The following is a 21,081-nucleotide window of genomic DNA, read 5'->3' as shown; positions in this document are numbered from 1 at the left end:
AGGGACCCTTCCTCCAGCCACCTGAGGGCTTCCCAAGGCAGCAGCCACCAGCCCTCCCACCCGCCCTGTGACTCAGGGGTGGGGGGTACACTCCGTCGCACTGAGAAACGGCATGGAGGAGGCATCAGCATGCTGGTGTGAGTCTGACCTCCGCTGTGTGACTCTGGACAAGGCCCTTAGCCTCTCAGAACCGTAAGCAGGACAACCACACCAGCCCCAGCCAGTGTATGGGCAAGTGCTTTCTAGGCCATTAAGCTCTACGTAACAGAGCTGTCCCTCTAGTGACCACAGGGCAGGGACTTCCTGAGGGCAGGGATCTTATACCCATTCTTCCATTACCCTCTCTGCCCACTGGTCTCCACAGAACGGGAATCCGCCTCCCTGTGTGTGTAGTGGTACAAATGTAGTGCATACATTCAGAAGGGCAGGTTAAAAGTAGGATCAGAGGGCTTCCCTGGTGGCGCAGTGGTTGAGAGTCCGCCTGCCGATGCAGGGGACACGGGTTCGTGCCCCGGTCCGGGAGGATCCCACGTGCCGCGGAGCGGCTGGGCCCGTGAGCCATGGCCGCTGGGCCTGCGTGTCCGGAGCCTGTGCTCCGCAACGGGAGAGGCCACAGCACTGAGAGGCCCACGCACCACAAAAAAAAAAAAAAAAGTAGGATCAGAGACAAGGGAGTTAGTCTGGGGGTTAACTGCATGAAAAGGCTGAGTAGGGCTTGGAAGGAAGGCACTCAGTGTGCACAGGTAGGAGAGGAGTGGCTCATGGAAGGCAGGGCTCGTCCTAGCAGGCATCACCCTGGGGCTGCTGCTGAGTGAATGGGGTGTAACCTGGCATTGGGGGCACCAGATTCACCTGTGGAGGGCTCGACTCTACCCCAACTGCTCAGGCAGTAAAGGCAGACAGGCACATTTTTAAAGCTCCATAGGCTGGCCAGTCCTGTACAGTTGAGCCAAAGTGACCATGCAGGTGCGAGTGTGGTCGTGTGTGTAACAGGCTCTGTACGTCCCTCAGGCCAAGCGCATCTGGACACTCCTGGATCTGTGACCATTGTAATCGGCCCAGGCGAGGCAGAACCAGAGGTTCCCAAGGGCTTACCTGACATTCTAAAGGGCATGAAGATCTTCTCATTGGTGTCCGGGTGTAGAATAGCCTGGCAAGAGCCGGGAACAGAGCACAGGGTGACAGCTGGGGAGGGAGATGGGACATGGGAGGGGGGAAGGGGAGGACAGCTCCCCCAGGAAGACTTAGGTGGCCAATGGCTGTATCCCACCTTGCCTTGTGGTCAGTCAATCCTTCCCACCGCTCGGGGCAAGAGTAAACCAAACACGGGCCATAAACAGAGCTTCTCCTAACTAGTGCTCAAAGCTGAATGCAGCACAGAGCAGACCATGTCTACCTTGCAGGCCCTCTGTCCCCCATGCCATGCACACAACAGGCCCACAATAAGGGTTTTGTGGAAGGAGCCCATGGGGAAGGAGGTCAGGGGGCCCAGGGAAAGGCAGGCTGACCTGAGCTCTAGTCTTCAGAAATTCAGACCCTGGTGCTGGGGAAGAAAGAAGGGGGGTCGGGCCAGGGCAGGGCAGGGCCGGGTCTCTGAGAACAGTAGAAAGGAAGGAAAAGAATCCAAAATTGAATTACCTGCTTGATTTTCTGTGCACTCCAGAGCTGGAAGGAAGGAAGGGAAAGAGAGGAAGGAAAAGAAAAGAAAAAACAAAGATTAAAAGCACATATCAGTTTAAGGTCTCAAAGCCACATTTTCTAACCAAGGAATCCAGCTCCAAAGACCTTAAGAGGCTCAGGTTGTCCTGGTTGCCCCAGGTCTGGCAGCTACCCTGGGCTGGGGGCGGGGTGGCATCAGGGGGTAGGTAGGAAGGCCAGAGATCCCAGAACAGCAGAGCTGGGGGATCTCACATAGATTATTTAAACCAAGGGTTCTCGACTCTGGCTGTGCTGTAAACTTACTTGAAGAATTCTTCCAGCATTTTCCTAACGCTCCCTAGTTCATTTTAAGGTGTGGCCAGGTAAGAAGCCCTGATTTAAATGAAGATACTTCAGCTGTCTCCCAGAATCACTAGAGGCAGCACAGCATAATTTTTCAGAGCTACACAGACTGCCTGGATCCCTGGATTTGCCACTTCTACCTCTGAGTCTCAATTTCCTCATCTGTAAAATGGGGATAATAGCTGTGCTCTAACATTGTTGAAGAGGCATGTGAAAAGTGCCTGGAGCAGTGCTGAACACATAGTAGGTGCTTTACAAGTGCAAAATCTTGTAGATACTATTATTCCTATTTTTGTTATTGTTATAAGAAGGTTGTGTGCTTTCAAATGAATGAGGAGGTTGTCTCTTCCAGCACAGCATGGGGATGGGCTGGAGAACAATTTTTCAATTCCTTCAAATGATAAAAATACTGCATTTCATCGACTCTAAGACATCGTTGATCCTAAGACATACTATTATGTGCCACTAAGAAAGAAAACTATGGGGCTTCCCTGGTGGCGCAGTGGTTAAGAACCTGACTGCCAATGCAGGAGACACGGGTTTGAGCCCTGGTCCGGGAAGATCCCACATGCTGTGGAGCAACTAAGCCCATGTGCCACAACTACTGAGCCCGCGCCCTAGAGCCCATGAGCCGCAGCTACTGAGCATGCGTGCCATAACTACTGACGCCCGTGCGCCTAGAGCCCGTGCTCCCCAACAAGAGAAGCCACCGCCATGAGAAGCCCGCGCACCACAACAAAAGAGTAGCCCCCACTCACCGCAACTAGAGAAAAGCCCGCATGCAGCAACGAAAACCCAATGCAGCCATAAATAAATAAATAAATAAATAATTTTAAAAAGGGCTTCCCTGGTGGCGCAGTGGTTGAGAGTCCGCCTGCTGATGCAGGGGACACGGGTTCGTGCCCCAGTCCAGGAAGATCCCACATGCCGCGGAGTGGCTGGGCCCGTAAGCCATGGCCGCTGAGCCTGCACGTCTGGAGCCTGTGCTCCGCAACGGGAGAGGCCACAACAGTGAGAGGCCCGCATACCGCAAAAAAAAAAAAAAGAAAGAAAACAGTGGCATAATGCCAAGACGTCCATCAGTTAAAAGATTCATCCCATTTAAGAGATGATAAAATAGCCTTTTTAGAATCAAGAAAATATGGCAAGTAAAATTTTACATTGTGGGCAAACCAAAGGCCAGTGCATTTTTAACAGAGCAAGAAGGGTATGAGGTAAGAGGGGAGATGTGGTCAGCATTGATGTTTAAAGTTTTATAACAGAATAGTTATGTTTCATTTATACGGCAATGTTGTCATCTGCGATATAAAGTAAGCTGCAGAATGCTACTGGGTAGCAATAATAGAGTTATAAAATTAATATACAGACCTTCTTCGACTTACAGTGGGGTTATGTGCCAATAAACCCATTATAAGTTGAAATTATTTAACATACCGAAAGTACCAAACGTCATAGCTTAGCCTGGCCCACCTTACATGTGCACAGAACACTTACATTAGCCTACAGTTGGGCAAAGTCATCTAACACAGAGGCTATTTTATAATATAGTACTGAATATCTCATGTAATTCATTGAATACTGTACTGAAAGTGAAAAACAGACTGGTCGTGTGGGTGCATAATGGTTCTAAGTGTATGGGTGGTTTCCCCCTCGATCTCGTGGCTGACTGGTAAATGCGGCTCGCTGCCTGCCCAGCATCACGAGAGTATCAGACCACGTAACACTAGCCAGGAAAAGATCAAAATTCACAATTCAAAGTACAGTTTCTACTGAATGCATATCATTTTCAGACCGTCATAAAGTCTATAAATTGTAAGTTGAGCCATCGTAAGTCAAGGACCATCTGTATTAAAGTTTATGCATTTTACTAACAGCAGTCCCTTAAGCCTAATTCACAGCCTAATCACTCTGATTTTAGATACATTTCAAACATATTTGATTGTCTGCTATTCCAGACCCAGAAAGATTAGAAGCAGTAGATTTTTTTTCTTAATTATATTTGAGGAACAGAGGAGACTAAAGAAAGAAAAACCAAATGTAGAATCACTGTTAGCCAAAGATGGTATGTGAGAGCATAACAGCAGAGAGGTAAAAAAAAAATGATAAAAGGTTGATCTTTCTTTGCTCAGAAAGTGCCTTCTGCAGTGCATCCCACCACGTCCCAGCATCATCCCAGGTGCAACCCCAGGCCCTGGGCACAGACTCCTAACACCCCACGCTCTCCACCCCAAATCAGAATCTCCTGGGTCCGGGTCCCCTCACCTTGTACAGTCATAGCCCAGCTCCTCAGAGCAGGGGCCTGCCTTTGAATGCCAGCCCCCACCATCTCCTAGAGCCATGCACACAGCAAATCTAAAGCTATTTATTTTTTTAAAAACTCAAGATCTCTTCATACAATTCTTTAAATAAAGAAAAAACATCCCCATGATTCTGATGAACAGCCTGGGCTGAAAACCCTGATCTAAGACATTAAAGAACAGTGTAAAGAGCAGGTGTTAGGACCAGGCAGCCTGCATTCCAATCACTTACTGGATGTGTGGCCCTGGGCAAATTACTTTGCCTCCATGCCTCAGTTTCTCCATTAGTACAATGGGGTGCTGTAAGGGCAGGGCGGGGACTATGCTTGGTGCTCCTGGCAGCTGGCATTTCACTTTGGGCACACAGCTAAGTCTGTGCGTTCCAGCCTCCCCCACAGTCCGATGGCCTTACATGGCCGGGTGCTAGCTAATGGACTGTGGGTGGAAGTGGAGTTCACCACTTCCAGGCTTGGCCCCAAAGCCTCCCACAGAGGATCCAGAGGAGGACAATGAGGCCCTAGAAGACAGTAAAGCCATGAGGTAAAAGGAGGCTGGCCCCAGGACAACGGCATGTGCCAAGTTCCTGAGTTTCACTGGACTCTGACACGAGTGACAAACAGACGTTACTGTATAAGTCCCTGAAATCCAGGGGTTGTTTGTTACAGCACTTGGCTTATACTGACCAATACAGAGGTTCACTGAGACACGCATAACTGAAATACTTGGCCCCTAGATCATGCTCCATAAATGCCTAACATAGAGGGGAAGTCAGTCAAAGGAGCAGTATTTTTTAAAAGGACTTAATTATTTTTCAAAATAACTTCATCTCTATTGTCTTATTCCTACAACATGCCTGTGAGGTGGGTAGACTACTTTCAGACAAGGCAACTCATCTCAGAGAGACTAAGTGACTCAGCCATGGTTCGAGGGGCCTGGTGGCAGGATGGAGATGGGCACCCAAGCCTCCTTGCCTCCAGACTTGTGTCCCCCCTGTTCTCCAGGGGCCCTCTGGAGCACACCGATGTCTGGTCTGGCCAGGGTGACAGCCAGGCCTGAGGCACAAGAGGAGGAAGAAGTTTGGCTGACATCATCTGAGGTCCCAAAACCTCCCTTTGCAGCCGGGCAGCAGACGCTCCTCCCCAGCACCTGTTCCTCCCCTCCTGCCCAAGTCCAGCCAAGCAGCCCTTGTAATCCATAGCTGCATCTGTGTCCCTCAGGTTCAAGGACTGCCTTCTCCGCCCCCACCCAGAGAGCAGTGATGGAGACTCAGGCAGCACCGGCTCAGCAGCAAAGGCAGAAGTTCAGCAGGGGTGTGAGCAGGCAAGGCCAGAAGCCCAGAGCTCATAGGAGTGTTCTCCAACCGCGATGACACCTCCACACACGGCCCAGGCAGGCTAGTGTCACAGATAAGTGGCAATGGTCCCATTAACTATTTGAGTCTCACACTCAGAAATCTGTTTCCATAGGACGGATGAGAAAAGTAAAGCTCAGAGCCATGCCCAGGGTCTCGGAGGTGGAGCCAGAACTACAGCTCGTGACCTGGGACGCAGACTCATTCAGTCACATTTAGCGAATAAGTGCTATGTGTCAGACACCTTTCTGAGGGCTTTGTACATATTAACTTATTAATCTCCTCAACAACCCTATGAGGCAGGGACCAGTATATCTCCCATTTTATAGATGTGGAAACTGAGGCACTGAGATGTTTAGTGATTTGCCCAGAATCCCACGGCAGCACTGGGATTTGAACCCGAGCAGTCTGGTTCCATAACCCCCACTCTTGCATCCCCATGAACCATCTCTAAATGCCAGCCTACCAGTATCTGTCCCTTTAGGCATCTAGTATGTATATGTGGAGATCTTTCCACATCAGAGCATGGAGAGCAGCCTTATTCTTCCTAACAGAAACGTTGAATGAATATATTGTAAACTGCACCTTATTGGTGGACTTTTCAGCTATTTCTCATCTTTTCCTTATTGTGGTAAAATATAAATAACATAAAATTTACCATTTAACCATTTTTAAGTGGCAGTTCGGTGGCATTAAGTACATTCACATTGTTGTACACCACCAACCATCTCCAGAATTTTTTCATCTTCCCCAACTGAAACGCTGTACTCAGTAAGTACTAACACCCCAGTGCTCCTTCCCTCAGCTCCTGGCAATTACCATTCTACTTTATGTCTCTGTGAATTTGACCACTCTAGATATTTCATATAAGTAGAATCATACAATATCTGTCCTTTTGTGACTGTCCCGTTTCTTGCTATTACAATCATGCTCCACTGAATGTCCCTGGAGTTATCACTATTATATCATTAGCACTTAAAGGAAAAGGATAAATGTATGCAGTTATCTCTGGCAGGATACAGAAGAAACTGATGGTTACTCTAGGGAGAAGAAGTGGGAAACTGGGAGACAGGGAAAGGGAAACTTATTTTTTATGCTATACTTTTTTGATAGCTTTAGAATTCCGTAGATTGTTCACATGTTACCTACTCAAAAATGATTGTTAAAAATTTAAGAGTAACCACTAGAAAATAGAAATAGCAGGCACAACTTCCAAGCCCCTTATTGACCTCTATGGCATAGACTGTTAACTTTCCGACACAACCTATGCCCCTTCGTCCACAGTAATAGAAAGGTAGCGGGCAGGTGGCTGACCTGCTGCACTACATTTCCCAGCCTCCTTTGCAGTTAGGCTTATCCATGTGACTGAGTCCTCCAGTGGCATCCGAGGGGAAGTGAGATGTGCCTTTCCCTGGCTAGCACCTCCCAGCCTATACTTGCTGTCACCTGCCTGTAAGCCAGAGAAAGGATGTGGCTGCAGCGTAGCCTGGGCTGTGCAGAGAGCAGGACCCAAGGAGATGGTGGAGAAACATGATGGAAGGGGCCTGGGTTCCTGAATGATCCTGTGGAGCAGAGCCACCTGCCCACCTGGAACTCAAACTATTACATGAGGGAGAGATAAACGTCTATCTTACTTGAGCCGGTGTGTTTTGAGATCATTTCATTACAGCAGTTAGTATAGCCTTAACTATGGTAACCCATTTGGGGTTTTGGGAAACTGTTTCCCATGATATCAGAGAAGGCTTTCCAGTGGAGAGAGGAAGGAATGAGCACTAAGTCGTGTTGAGACTCTTCTCATGGCATCTGGCAGTGCTCCCACATCAGGAGGTTTTGGGGTGAGGTGGGAGGGACAGCTCCATTTTAAACTAAATTTCCTAGTCATGACCTGATCTCATTTGGGTTCATCCCATCTCCAGGCTGCAGCAACAATAGTCAGGGTCGCAGATTTGGGGCCTGGCTTAGCCACTAACTCACATGGTCTTCCTGTGCAAGTCACCTCACTCCTTAGACTTACACTGTTTTTTTAAATTAATCATACAGGAGGTGGAAGCTAGTCCCTCCAGGGTCCCTTCTCGTCTGATGATGCCAGGCCCAGCTTACAGAGAGCACAGGACAAGGACTCGGGTCTGACTCTTTGGGTCTGGGCTTTTCCCTGGGACCTGCTGGACCCATGGGTCAGATGCTGGATGCAGAAATGGCAGCAGATACCACCCACAAGCCAAGAGCTGGTTGCTAGTTTGCAGTTTAATGAGCCAGCCCTACAAACAGGTTATAAGCAAGGATAGTCGTGGAATGTAAAGCATTTGATGGGAGGCCAAAGGAGATGCAATGGACAGTCCATCCACATTGAGAATCTAGGACAGGGAGGCCTCCGAGTCTTCTGTCAGCCCACCAAAGCAGCTCCACTTTAAAGGACAATTCCTCAGTGTGGCCTGGTCTCCTCTGGGCTCAGCCATCTCTCTCTGTGCCTCTGGCTGAACATTAAAAAGTGCAGCCCTGATCCCTTAGAACTTACTGGCTGCAGCAACAAACCAGCGTGGATGTGTGACTTTGGACCTTTCTTGATTTCTCAACTTGGAGAATGAGGACACAGAGGGTGTGGGGAAACAGCTGGGTGAAAGGTTGCTGGAACAATGCAGAAGTTTGCTGATTTCAGAAATGGCCTAAGTCTCAGCTGAGCTGCCATCTGAACCTGTTAGAAACCCAGTGTAGAAGCCAAGGGAGGGGTAGAGAGTGGGCCCCAAACAAGCTTCAGGAGGAGAAGCCCCCTGCCTTCTCAGGCCAGAGACCTCTAGTGCCCAGACCCCAGATGGAGGAGTCACTGCCCAGGCCCTGTCCCCAGTCTGGCTCCATCCCCTCCCCAGTCTGGTTCCTTCCAAGCTGCTTCTCCAAACCTCTGAAGCAGCAAAGACAGAGCCTATTTAAAACAACCTCCAGAAGGTAATTAAACAGAGCCTGAAGGGGATCCTTCTGTAAGGCAGAGGATGCCTCCATAAAACAACAAGAAATCTTCTTAATTTATCATTTGGGCCAATCCCATTATTCTTCACCATTAATTTTGTTGCCATGGTTACTCCCAGGTAATAGATACAAATGCATATCTATGTGGGGCAAAGGTATTCCCCAGTTCTACAGATGAAAGGAGAAAGAACATCCCCGCTCATTCTGCTACACAACACACATTAGCAGTCGCGACTTTCGTGTACACACAGCTTCTCTCTCTTAAGAGGCCAGACCCTGCAGTCAAACCATTTTCTGGGAATTGGAATTCCAGATCTCCTATTTGTGATTTGGGGCAATTTACTTAATCTTTTTGAGCCTCCATTTCCTCATTTGTGATATAGGAATATGAATACTTACTTTCAAGGTTCTTGTGACGATTAAAGAAAATTCATTTATCCAACAAATATTTATTGAGCACCTGTTATTTGCTGGGCACTGCTCTAGGCACTAAGAATATATTAGTGAAAAAAGAGACCAAAAATCTCTGCTTCTGTAGAGCTCACATGCTTGTGCAGACAAACAATAAAAATAATAAAAGGTAGGGCTTCCCTGGTGGCGCAGTGGTTGAGAGTCCGCCTGCCGATGCAGGGGACACGGGTTCGTGCCCCTATCCCGGAAGATCCCACATGCCGCGCAGCGGCTGGGCCCGCGAGCCATGGCCGCGGAGCCTGTGTGTCCGGAGCCTGTGCTCCGCAACGGGAGAGGCCACAGCAGTGAGAGGCCCGCGTACAGCAAAAAAAAAAAAAAAAAAAAAAAAATAATAATAATAATAAAAGGTAAATTTTCTCATATGTTAGAAGGATGAGGGCTTCAAGAAACGTGGGAAAGTAGGACAGGGTAAGGATAGGGAGAGTGTACTAGCAGCAAGGATGGATTTTTAAAAAAATTTATTGCAGTAGGGTCCTCGAAAAAGGAGGGGTGAAGGATGGGGAATACTCAGGGGACACAGGAACACAGTGACATGACCAGGGCCACAGCTCCTGTCATACGGGAGAGGGGTGAAAAGACCAGGGCTGGAGCTGGGGTGGTAGAGGGAAGGGGGAGACACTGAGGTTGCATTTCCCCACTCCCAGAAGCACCTCTAGTCCCTGGATCCCCCCCCCTAGCCATGGCCCCCCAAAATTCCATCTCTTGTCCTGCCTCTGACCCTAGTGGCTCCTTCTTTTGCTTCCCTTGACTTTTCTTTCCCCGGAGAAATTCTCAAGTAGGATGATGTATAGTAAGGTGGTCAGGGTAGTTTTCATTGAGGTGACTTTGGAGGAAATACCTGAAGGAGGGAGTGAGCCATGCAGATATCTGGTTGGAGATTATTCTGTCCAGCAGAACAGCCAGTGCAAAGGCCCTGAGGCAGGGTGGGCCTCCCCAGCATGTTTGAGGGACATCAAGGAGGCCAGTGTGACTGAAGTGGACTGAATAAGGGAAAGAGTAGGAAACAAAACCAGAGAGGAATTGGGGTGTTGCAGCTTGTGCTAAGGACTGTGGCTTTTACTCTGAGTTTTTACTAGAGCTGTGGTTCTTAACAGGAGGGCAATTTTTCACCAGGGGCCATCTGGAAATGTCTGGTTGTCATTAATTGGTACCCCGTGGGTAGAAGCCAGGGGTGTTGCTAAATGTCCTACAGTGCACAGGACAGCCCCCACGACAAAGAACCATCCAGCCCCAAATGCCAATCGTGCTGAGGCCGAGAAACCCTGGAGCAGAGAACCGTGTAATGTGTATTCTCACAGATCACTCTGAGTACTATATTGGGAATGAGCAGAGGGGGCCCAGGTAGAATGGGGAGACCACCCAGGAGGCCACCACAATGACCCAGCCAAGAGATGGGTCTACAGCACCCAGTACCACTCCTAGCACATCATACATATGCTTCAGCTAATACTAATCACTTGCCTATTTTGTGCTAACAATAAGGGCCAACCTGTAGGTGCCCCAGAGGGGCTGGGTGCCGATCAGGACCCCAGAAGTCTCTGGCTAGGGGTCAGGGTAAGAGGGGGACGTCAGCCAAGCTTCTGACAATCCTGCTGATACCCAGAGAATATTCAGAGTGCAAGTATTTTTAACTCTCCAGTATCTTCTCTTCTATTTTTAGCAAAGCCCAAACACAGCTGACCCCATTTCTGCTTTGCCAGGGGAGGAGACTGGCAGTATCTCTTACATCTCTGCTGCCCTTTCTTGGCGGGTTGCAGGCAGAATCCATCCTACATGGGGCCTCTGAGCAACCAATGTGCTATGGTGGGTGCTTCGTAGGCTCGGAGTAAGGTGGGCGGGTTCCCAGCCTCTGGGGAATGTGTAATGATGGGCCAGAACAGCCACTCAGAAGCCTACAGTGGCTCCCAGAGACCTGCCCCCCTCACTCCTGACCACCCCAGTCGCTCCCAAGCTGGTTTCCTTAACGGCAATTACCCCTCCCCATCTACCTGGAACAGAATGATCTGATCACAGTTCCACTGTCCTGCACCTCCCTTGCTGCAGTACCACACAGCCAGCATCTCTCTGGGTTTCAGAAACTTTCACAACCTGGCCCGAAACTTCCCAGCTTCCTCTCTCAACTTCTCTCCCTCTCTCTCTCTTTCTCTCATCACGCTCTCTCTCTCTCTCTACTCTACTTCTCGGCCTTTGTCTGTGACTTACGGGGACGTCCCTCCCAGGCCTTGGGTCTCTCCCTACGTTCTACATCCAACCACTTGCGTTCCCCTGCATGAAGCCCTTCCTCAGCGCCTGCGTTCTCAGGAGTCTCTCACCTCTGAACTCCTACTACCGTAGCGTAACTCCAAACTGCCTCGCCACCAGCCTACCTCCAAGCGCCTGCTTACCTGTGCGCCTGCGCAGGAGCTGGCTGCGTGAGGGCAGGAACCTGCCCCGCGCCCCCCTGCCACAGTGCCTTTCACGTACTGGGTGCCCCGCAGATGCCCATGACCTGGCCTGGCAGGGTTAACCACAGAGTGTGACTAGGGCTGTGAGACGTGCACACACACCAAGCTCCTCTGACAGCACCCCTACCCCACCCACTCACTCTGCCCCGTGTTAGCATACACATTCCACTCCAGAGTATCACCTTCCCTTCCAAATCCACCTTCAGACAGTGGGTGAGAGATGGGCATTGAATCTTCCAGGCCCAGCATTCCTGTCCCACCACATACTAGTTATGTGACCTGAGGTAAGTAATATAATCTCTCTGAGCCTCAGTTTTCCTACCTTTAAAATGGGGTTAATATAGGCATCTATCAAACAGCGTTTCTGTGAAGATTAACTGAGTTAATACTTGTAAAGTGCAAATATTAACAAGGCTCCTGGCCCTTGGTGAGCTCGCAGTGAGTGGTGCCTCATTACCATGCGGGAGCGTTCCATATTGAACCCCACCCATCTCCATCCACGTCAAACCATTCCAGCAAGGCCCTGGCATATAAAACGCACACAGCACAGCAAACATCCAGAAACTTAGCTGCCTGGACTTATGTTTTTGCTCTCATCTATGGCTTTGTTGTTTAACTGATAGCTGCAGTCCTTATTAGGGTTCCTAGCCCATCAAATTTCTACCTGTCAAGCCCAAAGAGTAAATTATATTTATTTTTATTTTATCCTCAGGACTAATTTTTCATCGGTATAGCAACCTTTTAACAAGTTAACAGCCTCTGGAGGAGATATCAGTCACCGGCTAACCAAGGCCATCAGGGGGGAATAAACTATCAATCTGCTTGCACAAACCCCCTGGTGGGATGTTGTAACTGGAGGGCAGGTTAGATAACAAATTAGTGTATAGGATACCCACTGGTGCCCATGACATCGGGACAGGCCCACAGGCATCAAGACACAGCCACGGGCTTCTGACTCACACACCTGCAAAAGGACATCAGGACAGGCACAGAGCCCAAGAACATACAAGGCCATTCTCCACAATGAAGTCAAGAACCATTCTGGGCCTCTTCAGACAGCACAAGCATGACCCTTGAGCAGGGCCAGCCTGAACCAGGAATGGGGACTTCATGAATTCCTGACCGCTGAGGCTTCCCCAGATCCTGAGCTGGTATGTCACCACCCATCCTTTCTTCCTGTGGCTCTGGAAGCCAGAGGGGTTGTGGCTCTGCAGATGAGGCCCAGGGAGGGAAGCACTGTGAGATCTGCAGCAGAGCCCAATCCCAATGCTCTGGGGAGCCAGGAGGGCGGGGGACGGGCAATCTGTTTATTGGGGGACTGAGCAGCAGGCTCACACCTAGAGCACTGTGCTACCCAGCCTCCAGATGGACACTGCAGGCATTACCGACGTGAGCCAGAACCGGGAAGTACAGCTAGTGCCAGGGCCCCCCCACCCTCTCCCCTCCTCCCAGCTCCCTGGAGGCACATGGGGGCTTTCAGGATAGAAAACAAAGGAGGCCCAGAAAACAAGACAGGCAGCTTTAAGCTACTGAAGGGAGCAAAGAGGGGAAACATGACCTCATTCCCCAAACTCTGAAAGCAGGATGAGTCCCAAGGGGTGAAGACAGACTAGAGGGGAGCTTGGGCTGGGAGGAGACACAGGATCAGGAAGGACCTGGAGGCTGGACCACCCCTGACAGGTCCACGAGGAACTGCCACAGTCTGAGGACTACTCTGGACTAGAGAGGGGCGTGTCAGGTCACACCACCCAGGCTCCTCGGTGCCCATGGCCAGAGGGCAGCACCACGCTCAGGAATGGGGAGACCCCAGCCTGCCCTCCCTGCTGACGGCTGCCCCCAACTCAGCAGGCAACACAGACACCTGAAGATGGACCCTGCCTTAGCAGCACTGCAGCAGCTCACGTCACTTCCAGGGCCCCGCACAAGGACATCGGCCAAGGGGCTGCCTCTGTTGGCACCTCTGCCCTCCCTCCATGTTGTGGGCTGCAGTCCAGCACATTCACCTATCCCTTCCTCTGGATGCCCCATTCTCTCTGTGTCCATGATGTGCTTCCTCGCCTGGACTCCTCCTATCCACCCCCTCCTCCTCACCAGACCCTACTCATCCCTCAAATCTCAGGCTAGAAATCTCTTCCAGACTCCCCTAGTCTGGGCAGGTTACTCCTCCCTCTGCTCTCCCACAGCATCATGTGTTTTCACTGTCGTTGCCGAGATTCTGGGGAGTCCACAAGGCAGGACCCTCCTCTAGCTTCTCCCCTCCTCTCTCCCCAGGCCCTAGCACCAACACTGGCCTGAAGGTGCTCCATAAATACACAGTGAAACAAACTGGACTAGGGAGGGCTGATGGCTTAGCTACCCACCCTATGGAACACCCCACCAGGTACTAGTGTGTCACGTGGCAGCACAGGGCCTCAGCTTGGGCTTTGTACCTAAAGGTGCTAGAAGGCAGGGGCGGTGTCTCACAGAGTCACCAACGGAACAGAAGAGAAGACAACAGCAGAGGAGGGACAGCAACATGTTTTGGATGGAGAATGAGTAGAGTTTTAGTAACTGATCCAGCAGAGAGGAGGAAGCCTCCCCTCAATGCCCGCAGAAGGCACACGTAAGAAGCTGGGCCATGGGACTTCCCTGGTGGTCCAGTGGTTAAGACTTTACATTCCAATGCAGGGGGTGGCAGGTTTGATCCCTGGTCGGGGAGCTAAGATCCCACATGCCTCGCGGCCAAAAAACCAAAACATAAAAACAGAAGCAATATTGTAACAAATTCAATAAAGACTTTAAAAATGGTCCATATCAAAAAAAAAAATCTTAAAATAAAAAGGAGCCAGGCCACCACCCCCAGGGCACCAGCAAAGTTCAGAACTTGGAGGGACCAAGCACCCCAGGAACAAAGAGTTAATCATAGGGCTAAACACAGGGATTTGGTTGAAAATCTGTATTCAAAGCAGTAGAACCCCTCGGCCTTCCCCACACAGCTAGGTGACTCTTACCGCCCTCACCTGTATCCCCCAGACAATGGAAGTTTATCAACCTTCTGGAGAAACTGAATCCAAGTGACTCCAGGCTTGGGAATACTAGCCCAGTGGAGAGTGGAGGCAGGTGAGGCTAAAAAGCAGGGAAATTAATGAAAATCTGCAAAGTGAATATTGGGACTCCAGCCTCCTTCTCCTACTTGGCTTCCAGAATGCAGACCAATGAGAAGATACTATATTTACAAAACAGGAAGAGGATCCTGTTAAAAAGAACCAAGAAAAGAAACAATCAAATAGCTCTCAGAAATTAAAATTATACTAGCTGAAGTTAGAAATTCAATAGACATGTTGAATATAAACTCAAAGAAATTTCCTGTAAAGCCAAGCAGAGGGACAAAGTGAAGGAATAGGAGAGAAAAAAAGGATAAGAAAATCTGAGCGTTAATCTAAGATGTTGAATATTTGACTAATAGGAATTCCAGAATGAGAAGAAATTATCAAAGAAACAGTATAAGAAAAGTTGCCAGAACTGAGAGATAGGAGTCTTCAGATTGAAAGAGGTCACCAGGAACCCAAAATAATGAATTTTAAAAGAGATGGCATTGTGGAGTTTTAGAAGTAAACTGTATAGATAAAGAGAAGATCCTAAACATTCCCAAAGAGAGAAAACAGGTCACTTGCAAAGAATCAGGAATAAAATAGCATTGGCTTTTTCAACAGCTAGACTGGAAGCCAGAAGAGCAATGTCTCCAAAATTCTGAAGGAAAATGATTATCAACCTAAAAACTGGAATTTTCTCCTTAGCCAAACTGTCAGTTAAAGCTGAGCGCAGAATTACAATTACAAATTACCTTTTTTTCAGATCTAAAAGGATTCAAAATTTTCTTCCCATTTGCCTTTTTTTCAGGAAGCCATCAGAAGAGGTGTTCCACCAAAATGAAGGTGTATACCAAGAGGAAGGCCTGGAGCTGGAGGGAGGTGGTCTTCAGAAATGAAAGTTTCAGAGAAAAATAATGGAACTGAAGGACAGGAGTCTTCAGACTGAAATGAGGCACGGAAAATATCAAAAGGCTGCTACAGGGTGCAGTAAGAATTTGAGATGGTTCAAGGAAAACTGTGTTAATAAGAAAAAATGAGGCAATTATTAAATCCAGGTAAGACATAAAGTCAAAAAGGAGAGGAAACATAATCATGTACAACAAAGTTGTAATATTATTCATATAATTGTAGTAATGTGAATATTGAATATCCATAAACCCCAAAACTATGATAACTATTTGGGGAGGGTGATGAGGGTAGGGGAGAGAAATGTGTTTATGGGAGTGAATAATAAGAGAGCTGAATCCTCAACTACCGTAATAGATAATATAAAAGAACTACTTGAGAAATAGCGGTATAGATAAGCATGCTAGTTTGAAATATAGGTTTCTAACTGAAGAAACAGCTAACAGTATTTGCTTCCGGGGAATAGAAATGGGAATTGAGGAGGGATGGGGCAACATACTATTTTTCCTTACAAGTGTTTTAGTACTATTTGACTTTTTGAACTATGCACATAGATTACCTTGAAAAAAACTATGAAATTAATTTTTAATAGATTTTAAAATAAAGCTTATGAACAAAAAGAAAAACTTCAGCACATCAACCATCTATCTCTACAGTCACTAGAGCTCTAGAGCTGCGCTCTAAACTACATCTCCCTACCCTTCCCCCAAACTAAACAAAACCATCAACATTTCAATTAGTTCTAATTCAAGTTCCTACATGATATAAAAAAATGAAATTACAGTGTTTTAGCCTCATCCCCACCATCCTCCCCCATCTTTCCCACCCTCAATCTGAACTTTTGAGTAGTGGTATGCTGTTAAATGTTTAATACTTGATTCTTTAAGAAAAAAGTCATGATTTATAGTATTTGCCAATTTCCATGGTGTAAATTCTCCTACTGTGGATGATTTCAAGCCATCACTTGATGTCACTGAATGTGGAATTGGAAAAAGATGCACACGTTAGCTCCAGCAAACTATTGCCTTAGGCATCTCTAGCCTTATCAGCCTCCCTACCAGACCCAGGTTATAGGAGAGACTTGAATATCCCTTCCTAAAAGCCAGAAGTCCACAAGGGATGTAGCAGCAGTAGAAGTGGATTCTGAAGGGAAGAGAAGTGGTTCTGGCTGCAGGGAGGGGGTGGTGAATTTGCCACCTGCCTTTCCCTCCCCACCTCTAGCAGAGTTACCTGCTCGTTAGTAACCCCCGGACGCAGGGTCCCATGCTTGTAGTCTTCCAGCAGCTGCACAGCCTCTCTGAGACGTCTCTGCAGGCAAAGAAAAGCGACATTGAGGAACACACATCCAGGGCTCCGGCAACCCTTTCCTTGCAGGAGTGCATCAGTACTGATCAAGCACTGACTATATTTACAGTGTACAAGGCCTGCCCTCCAGTTCATGGGACTCACGCAAAACATTAAAGAAGCCTACAGCCTAAATGTCCTTTCATAGGGAAATGGCTAAATGGCAGTGGCATAATAATACTATGGAACATTATTCAGCAGTTTAAAAGTAAAGTAGATCTACAGGGCCATATCTCCAAGATATTTTTTTAAGTGAGAAAGCAAATTGCAGAGCTGTATGATGCTGTTCGTTGTACCAAACAGACAAAACACACACACATAGAAAACAATATTTCCTATGAGAGTATTTATGTGAGAAGATGCATCAAAAATGCTCTAGAAGGAGACCCACCAAACTGGTGACAGGGGTTACCTCGGGGTAGGAGGAAAGGGCTCAGACTTGGCAAGCGGTGTCGGGAGGAACTTTAATCTTAATTGTAATATTGAATGTTTTTATAAAGAGAACATATTTATGTAATACTTATATAATTTCTTCCCAACAGTTAAAAAACACTAGCAGAGATTTACATACTAAAATACATATGGCCACAGTGACTGATGGGGAAAGAAAAAACTAAAAGGATAGAATTGTTATGATTTTTAAAATCTTAAAAGCTAAAGAGACAGCAACAGTGAGAGAAGGCAGCCCTTATCCACCGAAAGACTTGTATAAGAATATTCATAGTGGCACTCTTCAAACAGCACCAAACTGCAAATAATTCAAATGTCAGTAATAGATTAGATAAGTAAACTGTGGTATATGCACACAATGAAATATTATACCTCATTTTAAAAAGCAAACTACAAATATATGTTACAATGTGGATGAATCTTCCCCCGATTGGCACCCCAATATCTCTCAGCCCCCATGTTCTTCTAGAACTTTCCCACATGCCCCATCCAGAGGTACAGTCTATGTCCCCTCCCCTTGATCCTGAGCAGGCCTTTATGACTGCCTCAACAATAGAGTATAGCCAAGGTGAGGCTATGTGACCTCTGAGGCTAGGTCATAAAAATGCCTTGCACTTCCACCTTGTTCTCTTGGGGTGCTCACTCTCTTGGAACTCAGCCATCATAGTGTAAGGAAGCCCAAGCAGGCTACTGAGAGACCCATGAGGATAAGAACTGAGGGCCCGAGGCTCCAGTTAAGCCACCAGCTAATGGTCAGCACCAACTTGCCTGCCATGAAAGTGAGCCATCTTGAAATGGACCTTCCCCAGTCAAGCTGCCCTAGCCGAAGCTGCATGGAGCAGAGACAAACCATCCCCTCTAAGCCCTGCCCAAACTGAAGATCAGTAAGCATAAGAATTGCTTTTTGTTGTTTCAAGCCACTAAATTTTGGGGTGATTTGTTACATAATAATAGAAGGCGGATACATATAATGATAAGCAAAAGAAGGCAAACACAGAAAAGTATATATAAAATTCATGGGACTTCCCTGGTGGTCCAGTGGGTAAGACTCCATGCTTCCAGTGCAGGGGGCCAGGGTTCGATCCCTGGTTGGTGAACTAGATCCCACACGCATGCCACAACGCAACTAAAGATCCTGCATGCTGCAACTAAACATGCCACTATGAAGATCCCACGTGCTGCAACTAAGACCCAGAGCAGCCTAAATAAATAAATAAATAAATAAAGTATATATAAAATTCAAAAACAGGCAAAATGCACCTATGGTGGTAGAGGTCATTACAGTGTTACCTTGGGGCGGGGCGGGGTGGTGGTGGTACTGACTTGGAAAGGGCATGAGGGAACCCTCTGGAATAATGGAAATGTTCAATGTCTTGATCTGACTGGTGGTTACATGGTATAAACATATATCAAAATCCATTAGGCCATACACTTAAGATTTGTGCATTTTCCTGTATGTATGTTATACCTCTAAAAATCAACAATAAACAGTGACAACAGTGAGAGAAGGCAGCCTATGTCAAGGTCAGATGAGGAACCCAGGCATCAGGGATGCTCATCGTGGGGGAAGAAACCCAGGGAAGCCACCCTGTTCCCCTTTGACCAAGTGACAAACCTGGCTAAGGATGGGAGTACAGAGAGACCTCAACAGAAGCCCCTGGTCTAAAGGCAGCATGCAGTCCCAGGGAGGGCACCCCATGGGGCATTTGCTGAGCAGGCTGACAGTGGTCACATAGGATGGGAAATGAACAGCCACCTCCTGTACTGAAATAGCAGGACTAACTGCCAGCCCAGACAAGCCAGCCGGACTGTCAGGGGGCCAGGAAAATTTCTCACTTGGGCATAGCCTGACTGCTGGAAAGCACTGCCTCTCCCCTTTCAAATGTATGCATATCAATCCCTGAATTCCAGAGTCCTTTCCCAGAATCAGTTTCCAAAGTACAGATAGCTTTGTGTTTTTTGTTTTTGTTTTGCCAGTTATACTAGTAATCCATGCTGTTTAGAGAAAATGGCAGAAAAATTCAAAGCACACAAAAAATTTTTAATCACCTGTAAACATACCACTTGCAAAGTGATGATTTTCCTTCTAGACTTAATACATTTGTTTTTCATGTTGATTGTTGGTTTTAACTTGCTTAAGGTCACACAGAAAGTGAGCAGTTTAGTATTCAAGCCCAGAGTTTAGTCAGACCCTTGCTGTCCCTGCAACCCCCAAAACTTCCTAGTGATGCGGCCAGCTCCCCACCCCGAGCCTGCTTCCTCCCAGCCTCAGCCTCTGCCCCGACAATGAATGCTCTACTTTCCACCCTGAATGGTGAATGGCCCCGCTTTCTCATTATTTTCCCACTCCAGGGATTCTCCTGAGTTCTTCTAAGAACCTGGCCAGATTCCATCTCATTTGACACAGTCATCAAAGGGAGGCCTCTTGTCTCAGGAGTAAGTTCCAAAGAGCCCTGATCTTGGCATGCATTGAGAAAGAACCAAATCCAAAGTTTCTCAAGACAAGTCTGCGAATGCAGGACTGGGGAAAGGTAGAATGTGCTTTTCTGCCTCTGGGCCTTGCTAAGCCTCAGCTTGGCCCCCCAGGTCAGAGGCTGAGGGGTCGGGGCTCCTAGCGCCTCTGTGGGACAGGCAAGGCCCCAGGCCCCAGGCCACTTGTCTTGAGAGGTCCCTGAGGGCTGGCTGTCCTGGGAGCTGGACTCCTCACAGCAGAAAAAGGGATGGTTTTCAGGGAGGCTTGAGGGATAGGTTTGCTTTAAACCCTCCTCTCACCCCAGTGCATTGTGATGCTTGAGAGGGATGGGGAAAGCTGGGGGTCAATGGCAGGGTGAACTTTGTAGGAGGTCTTTTCAACCAGGAACAAACAGGCAGCTAGGCCCTCAACGCAAAGATGGTGAGGGGCCCAGCTGGCTTGGAGACAAGGCTGCAGGCCCTTCTCTGGAGCCCTGGGCTGGGGGAGGGACGGCCCAATGTTGCTTCCCAGACTCCATCTCCAGACTGCCAGAAAGTGTCACAGCAGGTGTATTTGATGGGGCATGGCCTCCGGAAACTCCCTCAGGAAACAGGCACCTGGGAGGTCTGTTTCAGGGCACAGAATTTGAACAGAGGTCCCACCCCAAGGCCCTGAGGGGAAAAAGGAAGCAAAAGGGCAGGCATGGAGTGTTAGGGTGGTGGCAGAGAGGCAGGAGACCCTGCCAGACAGGAATGGGGATGGTGGGACACAGGAAGGAAAGGCACAAAAAAGAAAGATGAGGAAAGTCATCAGAAGCAAAGCTAATCTTTTTCTGAGGGAAGGCGGTACCCTGTAGCCCATGCCCAAGCTAAATGCAGACTGAGTATAATCCATGCTTGTCTAGGGAGGATGTCAAAATGATTTAAGGGCCTCCCTGGTGGCGCAGTGGTTGAGAGTCCGCCTGCCGATGCAGGGGATACGGGTTCGTGCCCCGGTCTGGGAGGATCCCACATGCCGCGGAGCGGCTGGGCCCGTGAGCCATGGCCGCTGGGCCTGCGCGTCCAGAGCCTGTGCTCCGCAACGGGAGAGGCCACAGCAGTGAGAGGCCCACATACCGCAAAAAGAAAAAAAAAAAAAAAAAAAAAAAAATGATTTAAATATTTATTATAATATTTAATATGTTAAAATATATGATGAGAGTGACAGCACCTGGTCAGGGTGTGAGGAACACCCAGAAACATTTCACCCCCACTTCTGATAAAGGACCCACCCACTCCCCAGGTGGTACCTGCAGGTTCCCACCTCCTGATCCTGCCCACACTGTTCCCCCCAC

General features: G+C 48.2%; 1 protein-coding gene across 5 annotated transcripts in view; it reads right to left on the bottom strand.

Moving 5' to 3' along the window:
* Positions 1-21,081, bottom strand: part of SFXN5 (sideroflexin 5) — a 116,459-nt gene that overhangs the window by 75,554 nt on the left and 19,824 nt on the right. For all 5 annotated transcript variants that reach the window (XM_081253936.1, XM_081253939.1, XM_081253935.1 and 2 more), the window contains exons 3-5: positions 16,733-16,810; positions 1,639-1,665; positions 1,096-1,150 (exon numbers count right to left, since the gene is read on the bottom strand). In XM_081253936.1, coding sequence (XP_081110062.1) covers positions 1,096-1,150; positions 1,639-1,665; positions 16,733-16,810 — 160 coding nt within the window. The remainder of the gene's footprint in view (positions 1-1,095; positions 1,151-1,638; positions 1,666-16,732; positions 16,811-21,081) is intronic.

Source organism: Mesoplodon bidens (assembly GCF_964165515.1).
Source record: "Mesoplodon bidens genome assembly, chromosome: 14".
Lineage (NCBI taxonomy): Eukaryota > Metazoa > Chordata > Mammalia > Artiodactyla > Ziphiidae > Mesoplodon > Mesoplodon bidens.
This window is presented reverse-complemented; position numbering and strand designations above follow the sequence as displayed.